Source organism: Belonocnema kinseyi, chromosome 9, assembly GCF_010883055.1.
Source record: "Belonocnema kinseyi isolate 2016_QV_RU_SX_M_011 chromosome 9, B_treatae_v1, whole genome shotgun sequence".
Classification (NCBI taxonomy): Eukaryota; Metazoa; Arthropoda; class Insecta; order Hymenoptera; family Cynipidae; genus Belonocnema; species Belonocnema kinseyi.
The window spans coordinates 85,032,558-85,054,527 of record NC_046665.1 but is presented as its reverse complement, the minus strand read 5'-3'; the positions used below and the strand labels follow the sequence as shown (position 1 = coordinate 85,054,527).

The following is a 21,970-nucleotide window of genomic DNA, read 5'->3' as shown; positions in this document are numbered from 1 at the left end:
GAACAATAATTATAATATGAAAAAGATTGCGTATGTAATGGAATGTAATTCTGAGACCTCAATGGAGGTGAGAAAAGGAATAATAAAACTATTTGATTGATTGATAGAAAGCTTTGAATCTTTAGATTAGTAGAAGGAAAAAAATACTTAATGATACTAAACAAGACACTTATATCCATTTCAAGCTACCAGGTATTTCAAGAGATATGTAGAAGTTTTGAAAAGATTCAAAATTAATTAAAAACTTAAAAATATTTCAAGTAATTTAAGCGAAGTGTGTTAAAATTTTTTCAGAACTTCAAAATATATTTTAAAATTAATAAAAATTTTTCTACAATTTTTGAAAATCCAGCAAATTAAATAAAATCCTTAAAATCTTCCATTTTCTTCTTTGATCATTTTTTAAATCTCTTAAAATCTTACTAAACTTTCTGTTACAATAATTTTTCATATTGAGAAATCATTTTCAATTTTCCTAAGAATCTTAAGAAAAATTTTATTCTTTTGTAGTCTTTCACAATTCTTAAAAAAATTATAAATTTTTTGTTTGAAATCTGCAAAAATCAAAATTTTATTTTAAATTCGTCTGTAAGTACTTCAAATTATTTCAAGTTCTAAATTTAATTTAAATCTTTTTAAAACTTCTAAATATCGCTTAATATGACTCTAATATTTTTAAAAATAATAAGTGTTCTATTGTTATTTATAAATTCAAATTTATTTTTTTTAATTTGCAGGATTTTCTAAAATTTCTAGAAAAAATTCAAATAATTTTGAATCATATTTAAAAGTTCTGACAAAAATTTCAAAAATGATTTTGAATTTGGAAAAATTTTAAAGCTTTTGAAGGATGCCTAGAGTATTTAAAATAATATAATTTTGAAGGTTGTTAAAGTTTATTGCTTGATTCTTTAATTTAGACTATTGAAAATGTTAACGTGGATTTATATTTTTGAAACTTAATCTGAATCTTTCAACTCTATAATTTATAAAAGTTCTCAATTTTGCAGTTTATTTGCATTTCACTTAAAACTGTTCAATTGAAAAGTGTTAGTACCCTCCAGTTTATACTTGTAATTCATTGAGCATTTGAATACACAATTTTTGAATTGAAAACGTTTAAACTTCAATTTTTAAAGTTTGTAATTCAAGGATTCCACTTTGAATGCTTTAATTTGTTGTTTATTATTTATTACATTATATGGAAAAATGCTTAGAATATAGTTTGATTTTTCAAATTTCATTGCCCGTGAAAAATTTTTGCGAACCGGGAAACGACCAGGAATTTTTTTCTTCGATTAAAACGGCCACCCTGATTTGTTTTTTGACCGGGAATTTTATAAATTGTAAGAGAAAAAAATCCTTCCAACTTTGATTAAACCCGTTTTTTAAATAATTAGTTTATTTTTGATCTTTTTTACTTATGATATCATTCAGTTTAGAATACATAATTCTCAAATCTTTCGCTTTAAACATTTTTCATTTAAGGTTTTTATTTCTTAAGCATACATTTCAATTTGCAGAATTTTAAAATGCAGTTTCAAAGACTTAAACAATTAAAATTTAGAAGCGTTTAAAATCGAAAAATTTTGAAAACAAAACAAACATTTTTAGTTGATCAACTATGAATATAAATTAATTAATGATTTCTTTAATTAAATTGTACTTTAGGATTTAAAAAGTAAATAATAATTGATTGTACAAGACGATTCGGAATCAGTTTACAATTTCAGAATGTCCAGATTTTAAGGTTAAAAATTAAACTGTTTCAATTGGAAAGTCTTATTAGTTAAACAAATTTAAACTCCCTATTGTAACTGTATAAACTATTTTTAATTTTTAAATAACTTTAAAATAATATAGTTATAATTAAAGGCTTTTATTCAATTTCAAATATAATTTTATTCCAAAAAATTCCATTTTTAAACCATGCAATTGGAAATTTTGTAAGTAAGAAAAAGAACAGTTAGTATTTCATATTTAGAATTACCTGACTATTATTTTAAAATGAATAACTATAAATTAAATATTCGAAACTAAACTTTAAAATTAATAATTTTAATTATTCTATTTAACCAAATTTAATTTGTAAGACAAATTGTTAAATTTTGATGTATAAATAACAATTGAAGATCTATTATTCTTTAAAAAAATTTGAGTAAGTTGAAGAGATATTTAGAAGATTTGAAAAAATTCAAAATTACTTAAAAATTTTAAATAATTTCAAATAATTTAAACAAATTGTCTATGTGTACCGAAAAAATTCGACGTGCAAATAGCCCAAGGCCTAATTAAAAAAAATATATAGATTTTAGCAGATTTAGAACAAAAGAATTTAGAAGCTTTTTAAGAAGTTTGACAGGATTCAGAAGAAGAAATACCATTTCCTAGGAAAATTGAAATAATTTTTTATTTGAATAAACTAATTTTTAAGAGAATGTTTAAAAAGATTTACAAAATTGTTAAAAATGAATGTGGAAGACTTTAAAACAAAATTTTAATTATTGTTGAAGCTGGAATTTAACCAGAATAATAATTCTAACTAACGATCGGGAATTTAAAAATTCTAACTAATTCCGAGCTGGTATTGGAAATTTTCGAAAACGAAAAAAAATTCTGAATTGGAACAGGAATTTTCTTCAAAGGAATTTTACAGAAAAATTCGAATTCTTACAATTAGTTGAAATGGAGAATTTTCTAAAAGAATACAAATTCTGGATTTGAACAAGGAATTTTTCTAAAAGAATGAAAATTTTCTATTTAAACAGGGAATTTTTAATCAATTCCGAGCTTTTAATTTGAAATATTTTAGGGAATTTTAAAAGATTCCTAGGAACTTTTTATTAATTTTATTAATTTGAAGTGATTTTAAAGCCTTTGCAATATTTTAGGATAAAGAATTTTCTAGAATTTCAAAAAATATATAACTATTATACCGGACCTAGGTTTTAAAATATTGCACGGTATTTCATGGGATTTCACAATATTCGGATAGATTTTAAAGGTTTTATTCAAGAGAAGTGAGGTATATTGTAGGGTTTTAAAGATTTGAAGAGATTTGTAATTCACTCTGAATTCTTATTAATTTATCCGAAATTTTTTGGAATTCTTTTGAATTTTTTTAATTTACTTCATTTTTTTTAATTTACTCATTTCTATTTAATTCAATGTTTGTTTAAATGTCAACCAGTTTTTAATTAATTGATCCTGAGGATCAAGAGTCTAAAAAGATTTTAAATTGTTTCGAATATTTTAAAAGACGGAAATCTTTTTGGATATTCTAAAGATTTCAAGACATTTTTAAAAGACACAAACAATTTAAAGCGATTTCCAAGGATTTTAATCATTTAAAGGAATTTGAACAAATTTTCATGCGTTTCTGAAGAATTTCAAGAAATTGTAAAACGGCAATATAAAAAAAATTATTTCTTCATCACTATCGTTAAAAGTGTTTGATTATCCGGGACTAATACAAAACAACAAATTAACAATCGCTAAATTCCCATAAATATTTCTATCCCTGAAATTTAAATTTGCCGAAAATAATAAATAAATTATTAATTAATGATTAATTAAATTGATTGTCTTATTTCTAATTTCATAAATAGCTCGTAAATTAATAATCAATTAACTATGTTCAGCAGTTGTAAATTTGGAGAATTGAAATATTTGAGGGAATTTAATAATTCGTTTATTTAATAAGTCGGTCTTGAAGTCGGTGAATTTTAGTTTCGGATTTTTTTTAATGCGGCATTTTATTTTTTGTGTTAATTAAAAATCTTGTCGGTTATTTGAAATTTAGGAAATTTTATAATTCGATTAATTCGGTAATTCGGTTAACAATCGCATGGGGAAAATGCCAAATTTAATCTATTTTAAATAGATTAATTAATTAATAGCTTAATTGAACTAAACTATAAAAATTTATATTTCTTTTTAAAAGTAGAAAATAATTTACTTTCTTTCATTATAAGACATTAAAAAAATGAATTATGCTATAAAACTATCTATTGTTACAAATATGTCGAATATTTCTTAACCTTTATAATATAAAGAACAGGATTTATGGAATAAATAAATATTGATAAATTTGTAGAATAAAACACTGTATTTATAAACCATACCTTTAAAAACAATTCTGGGTTTTAATTGTTTTATAGTGCAACACTTATTTAGTAGTTATTTTCAAAGGGAACGAAAAGGATCGCGATCTTTAAAAACAATTGTAACTTATTAACACTTTCTTATAATCTCTTGATAACAACTTCAATTAATTATTTTATTAATATCAATTGAAAATTCATGTTACCAATCCTTTGCATTTAAACATGTTTAATTGCATATTTTCGATAACATTTTTACTATATATATTTCGCTGAAATTCCAAATTTTTCTTATAGTGCAATACTTTTTTGTCAATTATTTTGAAAGCGAATAAAAAATATTGTGATCTTTAAAAACAATTGTACTGAATTTAAACTATTTTCAAATTTTTTAATAACATTTTTAATACATTGTTTCATTAATATTATTGGAAATTCATGTTACCAATAATTTGCGTTAAAAAAGAACAGTTTAATAGTATCTGCAATTAATTGTTTTATAAATATTCATTGAAAAAGTTGGAAAGCCATTCAGTATGAACTTACTTTTTCTCAAAGAAATTCGTGTAATCATCATAAAACAAATCTTGATAAATTTTTAGTCTAAAAGCCTCAAAACTTAATCATAAAGCAAAACAATTCGAAAAATTCCGTTTTTATAATTAAAAAAGCATAACATTTCAGATTTGTGACACTTTCCTCATACATTTGAATAATTTTCGGCCTAAAAGTACAGACAGCACCACCCTCGATCACCGTCAACATTTCCGTCACTCTCATTTCAGAGTGCCACGGGACTGGTTTTGTAGAACAAAGTTACTACTAGCGCCGCCGCACGGCCGTTTTCATCTATCATGACACATTTTTTAGATTGGATAGTACAGTGGAAGCACCCCCCTGGTTTAAATAGATGGCTTTTTCACTTTCTTAAAGTAATTCAGGCTACGTCAGCCCTGAGAATTAGGATAAAATCAGGGAATGTTAAAAATTAAGTTTTTCGGCCGCACTCTTTTCAATTATACTTTCCTAAATACAAACGAAAAAAAATGTTTTAATTCAGGTCAAACAACAACCGGACTGTTTGGTGCAGCACCGCAGGCCTCACCTTTTGGAAGCGCAGCCCCAGGCGCAAATCCCGCAACTTCCACTTTCGGTTCCATAGGTGGGGGATTCGGAGTCACGAGCCAACCAGGAGGTACCGGACTATTTAACAAGCCAATAACCGGCTTTGGCGCACCAGCGACCACGACCAGCTCCTTCGCTTTCAATTCTACTCCCTCGACCAATCTGTTTGGCGCGAGTACACAAGCAAAACCCTTTGGAGCAGCTGCCCCGGCTCCTCTTTTCTCCACGACGAGCACCGCACCAACCGCGACAGGATTTGGAACGAATCAAACCGCCGGCTTCGGGGCATTCGGCGCCGCCCAACCAAATCAGAGCATCGGCCTCTTCAATCAGAACAAGTCAGCCTTCACACTTCCGGCTTCGTCGGCAAGCACCGGATTCGGAGGATTTGGCCAAACCACGACAACGAACACTGGAACGAATTTATTTGGTGCTAAACCCGCGGGAACAACAGGATTTGGAACGACCTCCGCTTTTGGTGGAACACCGGCTCCAGCCTTTGGTACTAATATCGGTTTCGGTGCAACTCCAAACACAAATACGTCCTTGTTCAACAATTCGTTTAAACCGGCCGGACAAACGACAGGATTCAGTTTTGGAAATACGGGAGCCACGACTGCACTTGGTGCGAATCCTGGATTGAATCTGGGTGGAGGAACTTCGCTTTTTAATCAGCAAAAACCGGGTGGCTTGTTTGGATCAACAGGTGCTGCGACAGGGTTCAATAATACTGGTGCTTTTGGTGCCTCGACTGGATTCGGTACCGGTGGAAGTGCATTGTCATCATTTGGAACTAATCTGATGGGTGGAATGGGAACGAATCAAGTTCAGCCAAATGCCAATTCTGTGCCTGTACATCAGCAAATTTTGGCTCTGGTATCAGCGCCTTTCGGCGATTCGCCACTTCTCAAAAATCTTTTGCCAGCTTCCGGCAAAACTGAGGAGCTTCTGAAACCTATGAATCCGACCAACCGATCGCTAAATAGTCCTCAGTATAAAGTTACGCCGAACAATAATTCGCCGAAAATCAAAGCGAGAGTTGTCACATCTGGTCACATGTCCAAGAAATCTTTATTTGAGGGTCTTGAAGAGGAAGATCCGGCTTTATTGGAAGCCTTTCAACCACGTCCAAATGCAAAACGATTGGTTCTCCGTCCGAAGACTGTGACCAGTATTTCTCCATCGTCGCCGCGCGAGAATACAAATCTAAATACCAGCAATCTTGATAATCGAGAGTTGACGAGTCCGAAAAATGAAGAGCCTAGAACGGAATTATCTAGCCCGAGAACTGAAGTCACGAATAAAGAAAATGAAATTCAGGAAACGAATCGTCGCTTGTCGAGCGACCGAAGATCCTCGACTTCTTGGTTGAAATCGACCATTCCGAGAAAAAAGACGACGGACGAGGACTTTGATGGCCAACAATCGCCCTTTAGAGGTTCAGATGTTCCTTCGGAAGGTCTGGACAATACTGTCGTGGAATTGCGACCAAATATCGGACCCCAGAAACAGTTTCTCTCGCTCTTTGCCCAGAGTAATTCGTTCAATTCTTCGCTGAATCCGGACAAGAGTACTTCCGATTCGATTATTGAACGGGATTCTGATTCGGGACAGGATTTGGATGAAACTCCAATTTCTCCTCTTCAGTCTGCCCACGTTCCAAGATTGTCCAAAGTGAAATTGCAAAGAGTAGGTTATTACACGATACCGTCGCTGGAAAAACTCGATGACTACGTGTGCGGTGAGACTTGTGTCGTTCCGAATTTCACAGTTGGACGAAAGGGCTATGGCAATGTCTACTTTCCTGATTCCTTCGATGTTTACGGACTGAATTTGGATGAAATTGTCCACTTTCGGCACAAAGAGGTGATCATCTATCCAGATGACGAGAAGAAGCCGGCAGTTGGTCAAGGCTTGAATCGAAAAGCTCAGGTGACTCTAGACCGTGTCTGGCCTCATGATAAATCGCGACATGAGCCAATCACGGATCCACATCGTCTACAGGAAATGAATTACGAGGTGAAATTGAGACAAGTCTCTGCCAAGCATGATACACGTTTTCTCGAATACAGACCCGAAACTGGCTCCTGGGTTTTCAAAGTCGATCATTTCTCCAAGTATGGTTTGAGCGACTCAGACGACGAGGAAGAGGGCAATGAGATCGCGGCAAATGACTTGTGGAACGGCGGAAACAACGAAGAGAAACAGCGAAAAGCGCTATTATTGAAGACAAAATCGAAAAGAAAGTCGCAGTCGGAAGCGAAACCGGAGGCGAAACCTGATGCCAAACAGACACAACTCTCGGAATTGCAGAATTCTATAAACGACTCGATGAATTCGACACATTTGATGCAGTCGGAATTCCAGTTTGACAGATCCAGCGATTGTTTGTACAATTTGAAAGAAGATTCCTCGGCTTCAGCACGAGATTGCAGATTCGAGAAGCAATCAGCGCTCAGTCCGACATCCATGTACGCAAGAATTATCGGCACCGACAGTCACAAATTGCAACTGATGAAAGCCGATCTGTTCGACTCGAATGGAGCCGATGGCGGTGATGAATACATGTTTGAGGAGGTGCCGCGAAATCGTGAGAAAAGCCGTGATTTTGGAGGCGACAAACTTACCGCCGATTATCACAAGACCGTGATGGAACAAATTCCGATGCTGCGCTCCAATCTGACTCTACAGGGATCCTACATGAATGATTCCCGGCTGCAGGAAACGAAGGAAGTTAAACCGAAACAGTTGGAGCAAGTTCCGTCCGCGAAACCTGCAGTTTTGAGCAAAGTTCTTCCAGCTCCAGTCGTTCGACCCAAGACAGTCGTTCTTAAATCGCGAACTGAGCTGATTCCATTCAAGGATTCTATCATTTACAGACTACGTTCGAGATGTATAGCTGATGCCGGGATCCAGATGGGAAGGATGTTCAAGCCTAGTTGGGGTCCGGGATTGACTCTGATTTCGTTGAGTACGCAAGAACAGGCGGCGAACATTCCTCTGAGAAATAGTGTCACGCAACTTGGATCCTACATCTCTGGTCGCTTCCTGGATGACATGACCTCGACGAGCATTGTCCAAAGACTTCAGATTCTGGGTGGCAGTGGTGTGGAGCCCGATTATTTGATAAGATTCAAGGAGAGCGTGGAAGGACATCTCCGAGTGCAATTGGAGCACTGCGTTCTGGGCCAGGAAGGTGATTGTCCAGCCGTTGCGGCAGCAACTGGAGACTCGGGAATTGCGGCTCTGCATGCGCACTGCAATCTGGCGCAGGAATTCGCGAGTCAGTTGGAGTCGAGCCATTTGGGAACGGACAGCCAGTCGGTGTTTGAGAGTCATATCGAGGCTGATAAGATGGCCAAGTATTCGAGCGATGTTTGGCGACTGTGTGTGGCACTTTGGGGCAATCTTCCCGATATTGAGAAAGAGGATGACAAGGAGGATCATAAAACTGTGATGGTGAGAAAAGAGGCGCTCAGTGATTGGCTGAAGAGTGTCGTGGAAAAAATCGTTCGAGTCAATCTCTCCGAATTGACGTCCGAAGATCAGATCATGTTTGAACTTCTCACGGCCAATAAATTGGACGACGCTTGTGCTCTGGCAAGAAAAGTGGTGGGCGATCATTGTTTGGCCCTGCTCATGTCTCAACTGGGTGGGGCGACTTCGGTGAGAGAACTGATTAAACAACAATTGGCGCTCTGGCAGGACACTGATGTCGATGGAGATTTGTCGATTTATCGACTGAAATTGTTCATGATTGTGGCTGGAGAGCCGCTGATTTGCAGCAAACAAGGCACGATCAATGTCTGCGAAAGTCTGGATTGGAAGAGAGCTCTGGCTCTGCATCTCTGGTACTTGTCGCAGCCAACCGCCTCCATCACTGATGCCTTGGAGCATTATGAAGGGTCGTTTAATGCCGAGCCCAGTGATGTTTATGCAGTCGAGCCTCGGCCCGAGTACTTTCAAGAGGATTATCATGCAGAAATCAGCAATAAAAAGCCGATTTATGATCTGTGCTTTCATCTATTGAAACTTTATTGCACGGGCAATCACCCGCTCGAGGAGGTTTTGAATCCACTAACTCATACGGCTGATCCTCTGGATTATAGGCTCAGTTGGTTAACCCAGCAAATGCTGGTCGCTTTGGGTTATTCACATCTTTCGGATTATGTGGCTGCTCTCACTCATGCTAATTTTGCGGCTCAGTTGGAAACCTATGATTTGTGGCATTGGGCCATTTTTGTCGTGCTTCATCTGCAAGATTCGGGGAGAAGAAGAAGCGCTGTCTTGGATTTATTGGCGAGGCATGTGGAGTTGGATGAGAGTGAAAATTATGTCAAAAGGGAGAATTTCTTGAGGGAGGAACTTGGAATTCCGTCGATCTGGATCAATCAGGCCAAAGCTGTTAAGGCATGTGCCTATAAAAGGTAATTTTTATTTTTAAATGGAAACAAGTACGTTTGAAATGAAGTCAAGCAAAAAATACGAAGTGAATTCTTCGAATACAATAAGAAAATCCAATGATTTTTGTTTAAAAGTTTATTTCTTTTAGATGAAAAGTCTTGTATTATATTTGTTATTATATTCTTTTGTTGACAATTGAATTATTTTTCATAAAAACTCATCGTTCTTAGTCGAAAATTCAATTGTTTAATTGAATTCGTCTTTCTGGATTGGAACTTTAAATATTTTGGTAGAATTTTAAACTTTTTAATTTCAACATGCAACTGTTTGGTTGAAAATTCATTTGTTTTGATTCAGCAGTCAACACTTTTGTTGACAAGTCTTATTTTTTTGGGTTAATTTAATTGTTATTTTATTTTAATCGAAATATATCTTGGTTAAAATATTTATGAATTTTTAAATATTTAAAGATATTTTAAAACATTCTAAGGAATTTTCAATTGATGTCAGTCATTTGAAGGGAGTTTTGGAAATTCATAATTTTAGTTGAAAATTCATCACTTTGGTTGATAATTTATCGTTTTTTTTTAAGTAATTGTTTAATTATTAAAATTTTTGTTGCAAATTCACATTTTTTGTCTGAAACAAATTTTAACTACTTGTTTTATAAACTAATTTGTTTAATTTTTTGTTGTATTGAGAATTAATCTTTCTAATTGAAAATGTAAATTCAACTGTTTTGTTGAAAATTCAGCTCTTTTTTAAATTAGACTGTTGTTTTATTTCAAATTAAAAGTTTTTTTTTTGCTGGAAAAATCTACTAATTGGTTGAAACTATATCTAAAAAAATTCGCATTTTTGGTTTAAAATTAAAATATTTGGTTAAAAATTCCTTTATTTTATTGAATTTTCGTCATTTTTTGAGAAAGTTGATCTTCTTGGTTAGACATCCATTATTTTGTTGTTGAAAATTAATCACGTTTGGTTAACATCTCGTTTTTTGTAAAAAATAAGTCTTGCTGGTTAAAAATTGATTATTTTGGTTGAAAATTGAAATATTTTGTTTGAAAATTAAATTTTTTCGATTGAAAATTAATATTTTTTTATCTGAAAATTTAAATACTTCATTTTTTTCTTTAAAATTAATGTTTTTTAGTTGAAAATTGAACTGTTTGGTTAAAAATGCATGTACATATTTTGTTGAAAATTAGTATTTTATGGTAAAGAAAATCTAAGTTGAAAATTCATCAGCTATTTGTTTCCCATTTTTTCTTTCTTGAGGAAACACCTTTCTTTGTTTAACATTTATCTATTTTCTAGGAAATTCGTCTTTTTCATTTAAAAATTGATTTTGTTTTCGCAATTAAAATATAATTGTTTTTAACTGTAAATTTAACTGCTTTATTTTTGATTGAAAATGATATTTTTTAGTGAAAAATTCATCATATTGATTAAAATTTTTTTTTTTTTTTTTGGTCAAATTAATTTTTTAACTATTACATTTTTAGATTGCAAGTTCATTATTTTTCATTATTTTGAAAATTCAACTATTTTGTTGAAAATTCGCTTTTTTTGTTGAATTCAACTGTTTTTTATTTAAAATCAAAAGCTTTTTTGCTTGAAATATCAACTATTTGTTTAAAAATTAATGTATTTTATTTTAATTTCGTTGTTTTTTCCGAGAAATTAATCTTCTTGGTTGAAGCGACATTCTTTTTGGTTAAAAATACAACTATTTGGTTGAAAATTAATCACGTTTAGTAGAGATCTTGTCTTTCTTGGTAAGCAAATAATTCTTGTTGTTTAAAGATTCACAATTTTGGTTACAAATTTAATTATTTTCTTTGAAAATCCATTTTTTTCTATGAAAAATACTTTTTTTTAACTGAAAATGTAACTACTTAATTTTATATTGAAAATTGATCTTTTTTAGATGAAAATTCGTATTTTCTCAGTTAAGAATTTATTAACAATTTGTTTGAAATTTTTGTCTTTCTTGAATAAAATCATTTTTTTTAACATTTACCTCTTTTGTTGTAAAGTCTTGTTTTTGGTTTAAAAAATTCATCTCTTTTGTCAGAAATATAATCTTATTCAGTTAAAAATGCAAATCTTTATTTCAAAATTAATCTGTTTTGGTTGAAGATTCAACTATTTTATTTTAAATTCTCATTTTTTATTTAATTCAACTGTTGATTTTTTTCAAATTAAATTATTTTTAAGTTGACTTATTAACTATTACATTTTTTGCTGCGAATCTGTCTTTTAACATAAAATTAATCTTCATGGTTAAATATTGATCATTTTGGTTGAAAATTTAACTGTTTGACAATTTTTTTTTTTATTTCTTTTCATCTGATTTCAAATTTCAACAGTTCGGTAGAAAATTCTATTATTTTGTTATAAAATTATATTTCTTGTAGCAAAAAGAATTTTCTGAAGAAAATTCTTCTTTGGTAGAATATTAATTTCATTAGTGAAAAACTCGTATTTTTGATGGAAAATTTAACTATTGTGTTGAAAATACCTTTTTTTGTCTGAAAATTGAACTATTCCACTTTTGGTTGAAAATCTATCATTTATAAGTTTTAAAATTCAAGTATTTGGTTAAAAATTAATGTATTTTGTTAAAAATTCGTCTTTATGAGTAGAAAATTAATCTTGTGTTTTAAAAATTCATCTTATTCGTTCAGGAATTAACACTATTTTGTTAAATTCATCTTTTCCGGTAAAAAATTCAACTGATTCGTTAAACGCCCATCTTTTTGAGTAGAAAATTAATTTTTGTTGTTGAAAAATCATCTTTATTGGTAAAAATTTCATCTTTCTTAATTGAAAATGAACTTTTTTGATTGAAAATTAATATATTTTTTAAATTTATTTGCCTTCTAAAAAATTGTGTTTTTGGGTTGATAATTGAAGTATTTGGTTAAAGGTTCTTTTTTTTAAATTCGCTGTTTTTTAATTCAACTGTTTATTTGTAAATGCAACTGTTTAGTTGAAAATTAATTTTCATTTCAATTCAACTATTTGGTTAAAAATTCTTATTTTTTCATTAAAAATTAAATTTTTTTTAATTTATCTTTTCGGGTTTAAAAGTCAAATGTTTCCTTGAAAAAGTCGATTTTTTAGCTTGAAAATTCTTTAGTTAATAATTCGTCTTCTTGGGGTCAAAAATGTATCTCTTTTGGTAAAAAAATCTTTTCTGATTAAAAAATTCAACTATAATATTGAAAATGCAATATATTTCGATTTGAAATCTGAGAAATTTAATTCGATTCATATTGAATTCAAGTTGGTATTTGCATCAATTTTATTTATAATATTAAAGGTATGGAGAAGCAGCTTGGTATCTAACTAAAGCTGAACAGTGGAACAAAGCCCATGAAGTTATCATCGAGAACCTCGCCGCAGACGCCATCATTAACGGTAAATATCATTTAATTCATGATTTATTTATTGCAGATCCTTATTTTACAACACAGTGTTTAAAAAAAAATTCTAAAAGAAGCAAAAAAAAATTGGTTACTGAATTCGAAATGTTAATCCCTTTTCAGAAAACTATGACTATCTTAAATCTCTTCTATCGCCATTAATGCAAGAAGACAGCCACAACATGATCAGTGGTTGGGCACATCAAGGTCAACTTTTGTGGGATTACATAGAGGTCACTTCTGAAATAAAATCTCTACTCCAAGCTCCAGATTGCACCGGTCTCGGTTACAAACTAGAACTTCTGCAGCCCCAATTAACGTCCCTTTGTTCGAAGATAAATCTCTTTCCATGTCCTACCGCAAAACACAGGTACTTTCATTTTTATTTTATTCATTTTGAGATCAGGGTCTAAAAATGTTTCAAAACTAACGCTTTGAATTCCTAAAATTAAACTCAAAAATATTGACCGGGATGTTTACAAATTTTAAAAGGAAAATCTGTCCAATTTCGATTTTAACCATTTTGTTAAATAATTAGTTAAATTTGTATATTGTTTAATTACGAAATCATTCAGTTTATAATGCGTAGTTCGAAAATATTTTACTTTAAAAATATACCATTTTACGTTTTTATTTGTAAGCTTAGCTTTTTAATTTAAAGAATTTTAAAATACAGTTTGGGAAGACCTTAAAAATTAAGAATTAAAAGCGTTTGAAATTGAAAACTTTTGATCCAATTTTTTTGTACTTGATCAACTTTGAATCTAAACTAATTCATTATTTAAACAATTAAATCCGTTCAAAATTTAAGAATTTCCAGAATTTAGTGCTGAAAATTAGACTGGTTCAATTCAAAAGACTTAGTCGTAAAAAAATGGAAATAATTTGAAACTGGTGGATTTGAAATAGAAAGCCTTGAATTGTTGAAATTTCAAGGAGCTTTTAAACTTTGAACGTAACGATTTTAATTTTTCTATTTAAAAAATTAATAATTTGTAAGTGAAATTGTGGTTTTTTTATGTATAAATAACAATTGAACACTTATTGTTAGCAGCACAATTTGAGTAATTTTTAGCAATATTTAGAGGTTTTGAAAAGATTCAAAATTAATTTAGAACTTGAAACGTAAGTTTTCGCAGATTTTGAACAAAAAATTCATAAACTTTCAAGAATTGTAAAAGGCTTCAAAAGAATAAAAAAAATTCCTAAGATTGCTAGAGAAATTGAAAATGATTTTTTCTTTTGAAACATTATTTGAAATTCGAATCACTTTAAAAGATCTAATGTAAACATTGTTTAAAAATTGGTTAAAGTACTATAATTTAAATTTTTTAATTTATTGATTAATTTATTAATTCAGAGCATTGGCAATGATAACGTGGCTTTATATTTTTGGAATGGAATTTAATTCTGAACTCTACAATTCATCAAAGTTAAAAATTCTCAATTTTCCATTTAAATGCATTTAATTAAAAATTATTCAATAGAAAAGTGTTAGTACTTTCCATTTTTAGGTGTAAGTTATTGAGCATTTGAATACAAAAATTTTAAATTAAAAAAACCTTCAAACTGTAATTTTGCAGTTATTTTTCATTAATTCAAAGTGGCAAAATGATTAGCTTTGGAGTTCGAATTTTTAAATTTACTTGACAGTGAAAAATGTTTCCAAACCGAAGCATGATCGGGAATTTTTCTCTTTGTTTGAAACGGCCGTCCTGACGAAATTTCCAACAAAATTAACTCATTTTTAACTAACCAGTCGAATTTTCCAGCAAGAATATTTATTTTGTACTAAAAAATTTAATTTTTAACTAAGAAAATGATTTTTCAACCAAAAAATGGGATAAGTGAATTGTCAATTCAAAAAATTAATTTTTAGCTAAAAATACGTGTTTTCAATGAAAAGTATAATAGTTAATATTTTAGCCAACAAAGACTTTAATTTTCAATAAAAAACAGTTTAATGCAACCAATAGACGAGTTTTCAAGAAAATAGTTGAATCCTTATCGAAAATAAATTAATTTTTAAGCAGACAATTTCATGTTTAACCAAAAAGGATGAATTATTTTACCCAAAAAGATCAAGTTTTAAACCAAGAAGCCGAATTTTCAATAAATACAGATTTTCCGATCATGGAACAGACATAATTGCAACTAAACTGTTTAATTTTTAATCAAAAACATTGATTTTACAACCAAATTAATTAATTTTTAACCAAACAGTGGAAATTATAATGAAATTGTCAGTTAAAAAATATATATTTTTCCACCAGGAAAGCTGAATTTTTCCTGTAAAAATATAATGCAACCAAAAGATGAATTTTCTACAAAACAGTTGAATCCTTATCTGAAACTGATTAATTTTAATCTAGATAGTTTCATGTTTAACCAAACAGGATACATTTTTACCAAAAAATGTGAATTTTGGAATAAAAAAAACGAATTTCCAACCAAAAAAGATTTTTAAATCAAGGAAGTGGCAGAATTTCAACGAAACTCAAGAATTTTTAATCAAAAAGATGAATTTTTTAATCATCTTTGAGAAATCATTGAAGTCTGAAATCTTTAAAATTTATCCGAAATCTTTGCGAAATATTTCTAATACGTTATAAAAATTTGATAGTATTTTTTAAATCTTTTAAATCTATCCGAAATCTTTACGAAATATTTGAAATATTTAGAATATTTATTATATTTATTAAATTGTTGAAATCTTTGGGCAATTATTGCAGTCTTTGTGAAATATTTAAAAAAAGCATTGCAACCTTTGTAAAATATTTAAAATGTAAAAAAAATATTTCATGATATTTGTGAAATTGTTTAAATCTTTTAGAAATATTTGAAGTCTTATTCAAATTTTTCCGAAATCTTTGAGAAATCATTCATGCCATTATAAAATCGTTTAAATCTTTCTGAAATCTTCGTGAAATTTTGGCGAAATATTTGGTAATATTTGTGAAAATGAATGAAATCTTTGTGAAATCTTTCAAAAAAGCATTGAAGTCTTTGAAAAATCATTGAATTCTTTGTGATTCTTAATTATTTCCGAAATCTTTGCGACATTTTTTTAATATTTGGTCAATCATTCTAATCTTTCTGAAATCTTTCTGAAATATTTACGAAATATTTGGTTAGATTTGTAAAATTATTGAAATCTTTGTGAAACTTTGGGAAATAATTTATTTGTTCTTGAAATGTTGTATATCTATCCGAAATCATTGTGATATATTTGAAATCTTTGCGAAATATTCGAAATCTTTGGGAAATCATTGAAATCTTTGGGAAATTCACAGAAAATCATTGAAATCTTGTTGAAATATTTGTGAAATACTTAAAATCTTTGCGAAGTATTTGGAAAATCATTGAAATCTTTGTGAAATCATTCGAAATCTTTGAAATATTTTTAAAAGTATTTGTGTAATTTTTGAAATCATTTATGCCTTTGTGAAATATTTTTAATTTATCCGAAATCTTTGTGAAATCTTTTCGAATTATTTTCGATAGCATTTGTGAAATCATTGATGTCTTTGTAAAATATTTTTATTCTAAGAAAAAGCTCTGCGAAATATTTGAAACATTTGATATCTTTGGGAAATATTTCTGAAATCTGGAAATTTGTGCAAATAAATCTTTGCAATTTTGGAAATATTTTTGAATTATTTTGTAATGTTTGTGAAATTACTGACATTTTTGGGAAACGATTGATATCTTTGTAAAATCTTTTCAATTCCTCTAAAATATTCGCGAAATATATGAAATCTTTGAAAACTGTGAAAAATCACTGATAGGTTTGTAAAATCTTTCTCAAGTCTTCAGAAATCTGCGAAATATTAAAAAAAATATAACAGTCTTTTAAAAGCCTTTGTGAAGTGACTGAAATCTTTGGGAAACCATTGAAGTTTTTGTAAAGTCTTTTAAATCTATCAGAAATATTTGAAAACTTTGTGAAATCATTGAAATATTTCAGAATTCATTAAAATCTTTGTGACATCTTTTCGAAATGTTTGAAATATTTTTGAAATATTTGGTTATATTTGTGAAATTATTCAAATCTTTCATTGAAGTCTTTGTGAAATCCACAGAAAATCATTAAAAACTTCCAAATATTTTTGAAATATTTGTGAAATTCTTCAAATCTTTGTGAAATCAGTGAAATCTTTTTTCAAGATTTGTGCAATTTTTTAAATCTTTGTGAGATCCTTGGGAAATAATTTATGCCCTTGTGAAATATTTTTAATTTATCCGAAATCTTTGTGAAATATTTTCTAATATTTGTAAAAATGAATGAAATCTTTGCGACATTTTTTTAATCTTTGGGGAATCATTGTAATCTTTGTGAAATCTTTCTGAAATTTTTACGACATTTTTTAATATTTGGTAATATTTGTGGAATTATGTAAATCTCTTTGAAATAATTAATGGCTTTGTAAAATCTTTTAAATCTAGGAAAAATCGTTGCTAAATATTTGAAACATTTGATATCTTTGGGAAATATTTCTGAAATCTTTGGAAATTTTTGCAAAAAAATCTTGCAAATATTTTTAAATTATTTGGTAATGTTTGTGAAATTATTGAAGTCTTTGGGAGATAATTGATATCTTTGTAAAATCTTTTAAATCTGTCTAAAATCTTTGCGAAATATTTGAATTCTTCGTGAAATCTTTGAAAACTTTGAGAAGTCACTGAAATCTTTGAAAATCTTTCTGAAGTTTTCAGAAATCTGCGAAATATTGAAGATATAAATTTTTTTTAAATATTTGCGAAATTATTGAAATCTTTACAAAATCATTGAAGTTTTTGTAAAATCTTTTAAATCTAACTGAAATATTTGAAAACTTTGCAAAATATTTGCAATCTTTGGGAAATCATTGAAATCTTTGCAAAATATTTGGAATTGTTTGAAATATTTGTGAAATGTTTGAAACCGTTGTGATATCATTGGGAAATTATTTATGCCTTTGTGAAATTTTTCGAATTTATCGGAAATCTTTGTGAAATCTTTAGAAAATCATTGAATTCTTGTGACATTTAAATATATCCGAAATCTTTCTGAAATTTTTTTAATCTTTGGGAAATCTTTCTGAACTCTGCGAAATATATGAAATATTTTTGAAATTTTTATTAACATTTGTTAAACTTTTGAAATCTTTGTGAATTCATTAATGTCTTTGTGAAATGTTTTAAATCTAGAAAAAATCTTTGGGAAATCTTTGTTTTTGAATTATTTGGTAATGTTTGTATAATTATTGAAATCTTGAAGGAATCATGTTTTTGTCAAATCTTTTTAATCTATGCGAAATATTAAAAATGTTGAAATTTTTTTTAAAAATATTTGTGAAGTTATTGAAATCTTTGAGAAATCACTGTAATAATTGTGAAATGATTGGAATCATTGGAAATCATTAACGTCTTTGTAAAATGTTTTCAATCTATCTGAAATCTTTACGCAATATTTGAAAACTTACTGCAATCGTTGAAAATTTAAAATAATCATTGGTAATATTTTTGAAATTGTTCAAATCTTTCAATATGTTCAATCTTGAATATTATAATTCTATTCTCCTGCCGCAACCTTGAGAAAAAGGGTTCGCCTCTTCTATCCTATGAGCCTGATAAAAAGTACCCTTTGGTCCCTATAATTTATCCCATAGGGACTGTTAGGCCTGCATATTATATCTAAAAAAAATGTGGGTATAAATGAATTATTTTTCAGACTCTGTCAAGCTGAGATTGCCAAGAGAACTTTGCAATTGGCAAGAAGTCTTCTGATGTTGCAATCAAATGACAATAAAATTACCGGAAGAGTGTTAGTTCACTTGATTTCGCAGCTTCCGTTGCCAGAAGATTATGCACAGCAGGAACTTCGGCCGCTAATAAATATGTGCGCCGCTCAAGTAGTGCAGTGATCATTCTTGTATTTATATGAATCAAACTTGAAGGGGACAACTTTCTAAGGAGAAAAAGAGTTGGAGAATTGAATAACTGATAAAGGATTTGGACGAATTTCGTGATAGGACTTTTATGCTAAGAAATCGCATCTTCTAGACTATTTATCGTGAATTAATTGCAGTGGAAGGTGAATGAAAGCGAAAGACAGTCGTTTTTTGAGGGGAGTAAGTAGGTAAATCCAAGATTTGAATAATTTGTGACGCAAGCGAAAATTCGGTGAGAATGATAAGAGTGTGGTGTTGTATGGGAAATTGAGTCGAATATATGGTGTAATTTTGTTGTTGTTCCGAGATGTATTAAAACGTATCAAAGTATAGACACTTATAATTAGGATACTTGAAACTTAATTAGGGTTACATACTTTAAACCTTGAATAAGTGGTGTAATTACCAATTCTAGTTTTTTATTTTGTTAAAATGTTGATCTGTAACTAAATCACACGATAAGGAACTGTATAAAGCAATAAGGTAATCTACACTTTTGTAAAATAGCAATCTTTATTTTTAATATCGAGCAGCAGCGTGCCAACAATTTTAGAGTTGAAGTGAAGATTGTGACGTGTTTTCTACCCTTTTTTGTTTGTTTTGTTGGAATTTCATTCATGAAGCGGAGATTAATTTTTGTTAATATGCGAATACCTCATTATTACCATTTGGGATTATGTTTTAAAAGATCTACTTTTAAGTTTTTTTCTTATACGTATTGTACATCTTGGGTCTAATTGTAAGGGCTTTGTTGGAATGTAATCAATACTCGTTTTAAAAGAATTTAAACATTCGAATTTGTAACATTAGAATGAAATTTCCAATCGGTAATAAAAAAGAGAAGAACATTTATCATTTGTATCTTTTCCTGAACTATTATTGAAATCAGTGGAATTAGTTACTATTTGAATTAATTTATCATTTTGTAATATAATTTAAAGGGCTAAAAGGAATTCTTTACGAAAAAATGTAAAACGTAATTAAAGAGTGAAGAATTTTCAAGAAAATTGTTGAATCTTAAACTAAAATCTGAATAATGTTCAACTAGACATTTTTAACAAAAAAATATGAAATTTCTGCCAAGAGAGGTGAATTTTATGAAATTCGGGGAATGTAATTTCCCTAAGATTCTTGAGAAATTTAAAAAACATTTTTGAAAATATCAGATCCGTCGAAAAAGTGTCATTTTTTTATTTTACATAAGTTTACAAGATTTTAGAAAAAAAATCGAATCAGTTTATTTATAGAAATATTTTAAATTTTTAGAAATTTGAGAGAAATTTCAAAATAATTTATCAATTTTTGGATATCTTTTAAAGTTTTGAAATATTTTGCCAGGAGGCTTAAGAAAATAAATTTATTGTCTTGAAATCTGTCAAAATTCTTAAAAAGTATCTGTTTTCGAAATCTTCGAAAATCCTGCCAAATAAAAAATTGCTTTAAAATCTTCCAGATTTTCTTTTGAAATCTCTTGAAACCTTTTTAATTGTTTAAAAATCTTCTAGGTTTTTTGTTTGAAATCTTAAAAAATCTGAACTTTCTTTTAATTTTTTTGAAATTTATTAAGTTAAAAATTATTTAGTATACTTTCAAAACATCAAAATATCTCTTAAAATCATTCGAATTTTCTTTTAGATTTTGTAATCTTGCACAATTGAAAATTGTCGTTTCTAAAGGTTTTTTTTAAGCTACATAAATATAAATTATCTCAAATTGTTGAGATAATTAAAAAAATCAAGATTTAAAATTTGTCGAAAAAGAAGTAAAAAAATTGTAAAAGAAATTCGTTTATTTTACGGGATTTAAAAAAATATTAGGAAAAATTGAACTCGGTTTAAAACACATTTAAAAGTTTGGAAGAAATGTAAAAATATATTTTTTTTAAATTTCGGAATATTGTTTGTTTGAGATCTTCATAAATCGAAACTTAGTTCTACAATTTTTTTAGATCTTTGCATGTACAAAATTTGTTTGTATTTTCTTTCCCAACATTTTTAAAAATCATTTAACATAAAACATCATGAAAAATGTTTTCTGGAATCTTACGATTTTTTTTTCTTAAACTTTTCAAACTCCGTGAAAAGCTTCAAAATTTGTTTTAGAGTAAATTTTCAATTTCTAATTTTGTTGACTATTTTTTGAAAAAAAAACTTCCTACAATTTTTAAATGCGGAAAATTTTATTTTTCTTTCGGCATATATTGAAATCTTCAAAGCTTAAAATTAATCTGCCAAAATAAAATGAATTGAATTAAACAAAATGAAATGATTGATAATTCAAGTATCTTGTAGAAAATTCAAAAACCTATTTTGAAGAATTCGAAAAAAAGTTAAAAGTTTTAAAATAATTATGAACGATTTGAGGAAATTGCATTTTTTAAAAAGATTTCTGGAATTTTTTTTTACGAATTCTAAGAGAAAATTGAAAAAAGAGTACAAAACATTTTAAAATATTTACTAAAATTTTTAAAAAGCGTGTAAAAGATTGTGAAGCATAATTTTGCCATATTACATAATTTTAGAAGAAGTTTGAGTAAGTTAAGGAATATTCAGAAGTTTTTAAACGATAAAAAAATAATTAAAGTTCCTAAGAAAAATTTACATAATTTTTTATTTCGAAAAATTAATTTAAAGAGATTATTCAAAAAGATTTAAAAAGAAGAAGCTAAAAGATTTTAAAAACAATATTTTCAATTTTGCAGAATTTTTTGAAGATTGGAAGGCTGTACAAAATTAAAAAAAAAAGAATTTTCCTAATGTTCGTGTACAAATTTTTTATGTTATTTTATTTTGAAAAATGAACTTTAAGATTAAAATTTAAGATGTTAAAGCAAAATGTTTGAATTTGGTAAGTTTAGAAATAAAAAATGAAAATTTTAATGGAGTAAATTAAGAAATATTTAATAGAATTGAAGAGGTTTCAAGAGAATAAACAAATTTTTTTAATTGCTGGGAAAATTAAGAAGATTAGA

At 28.8% G+C, this 21,970-nt stretch overlaps 1 protein-coding gene across 1 annotated transcript in view; it reads left to right on the top strand.

Moving 5' to 3' along the window:
* The window catches only part of LOC117180882 (nuclear pore complex protein Nup98-Nup96-like), a 34,202-nt gene extending 14,351 nt beyond the window's left edge, over positions 1-19,851 (top strand). The window contains exons 3-6 of the mRNA XM_033373449.1: positions 5,164-9,655; positions 12,964-13,061; positions 13,190-13,436; positions 18,780-19,851. Coding sequence (XP_033229340.1) covers positions 5,164-9,655; positions 12,964-13,061; positions 13,190-13,436; positions 18,780-18,972 — 5,030 coding nt within the window. The 3' untranslated portion in view covers positions 18,973-19,851. The remainder of the gene's footprint in view (positions 1-5,163; positions 9,656-12,963; positions 13,062-13,189; positions 13,437-18,779) is intronic.
* Positions 19,852-21,970: the final 2,119 nt, after the last annotated feature.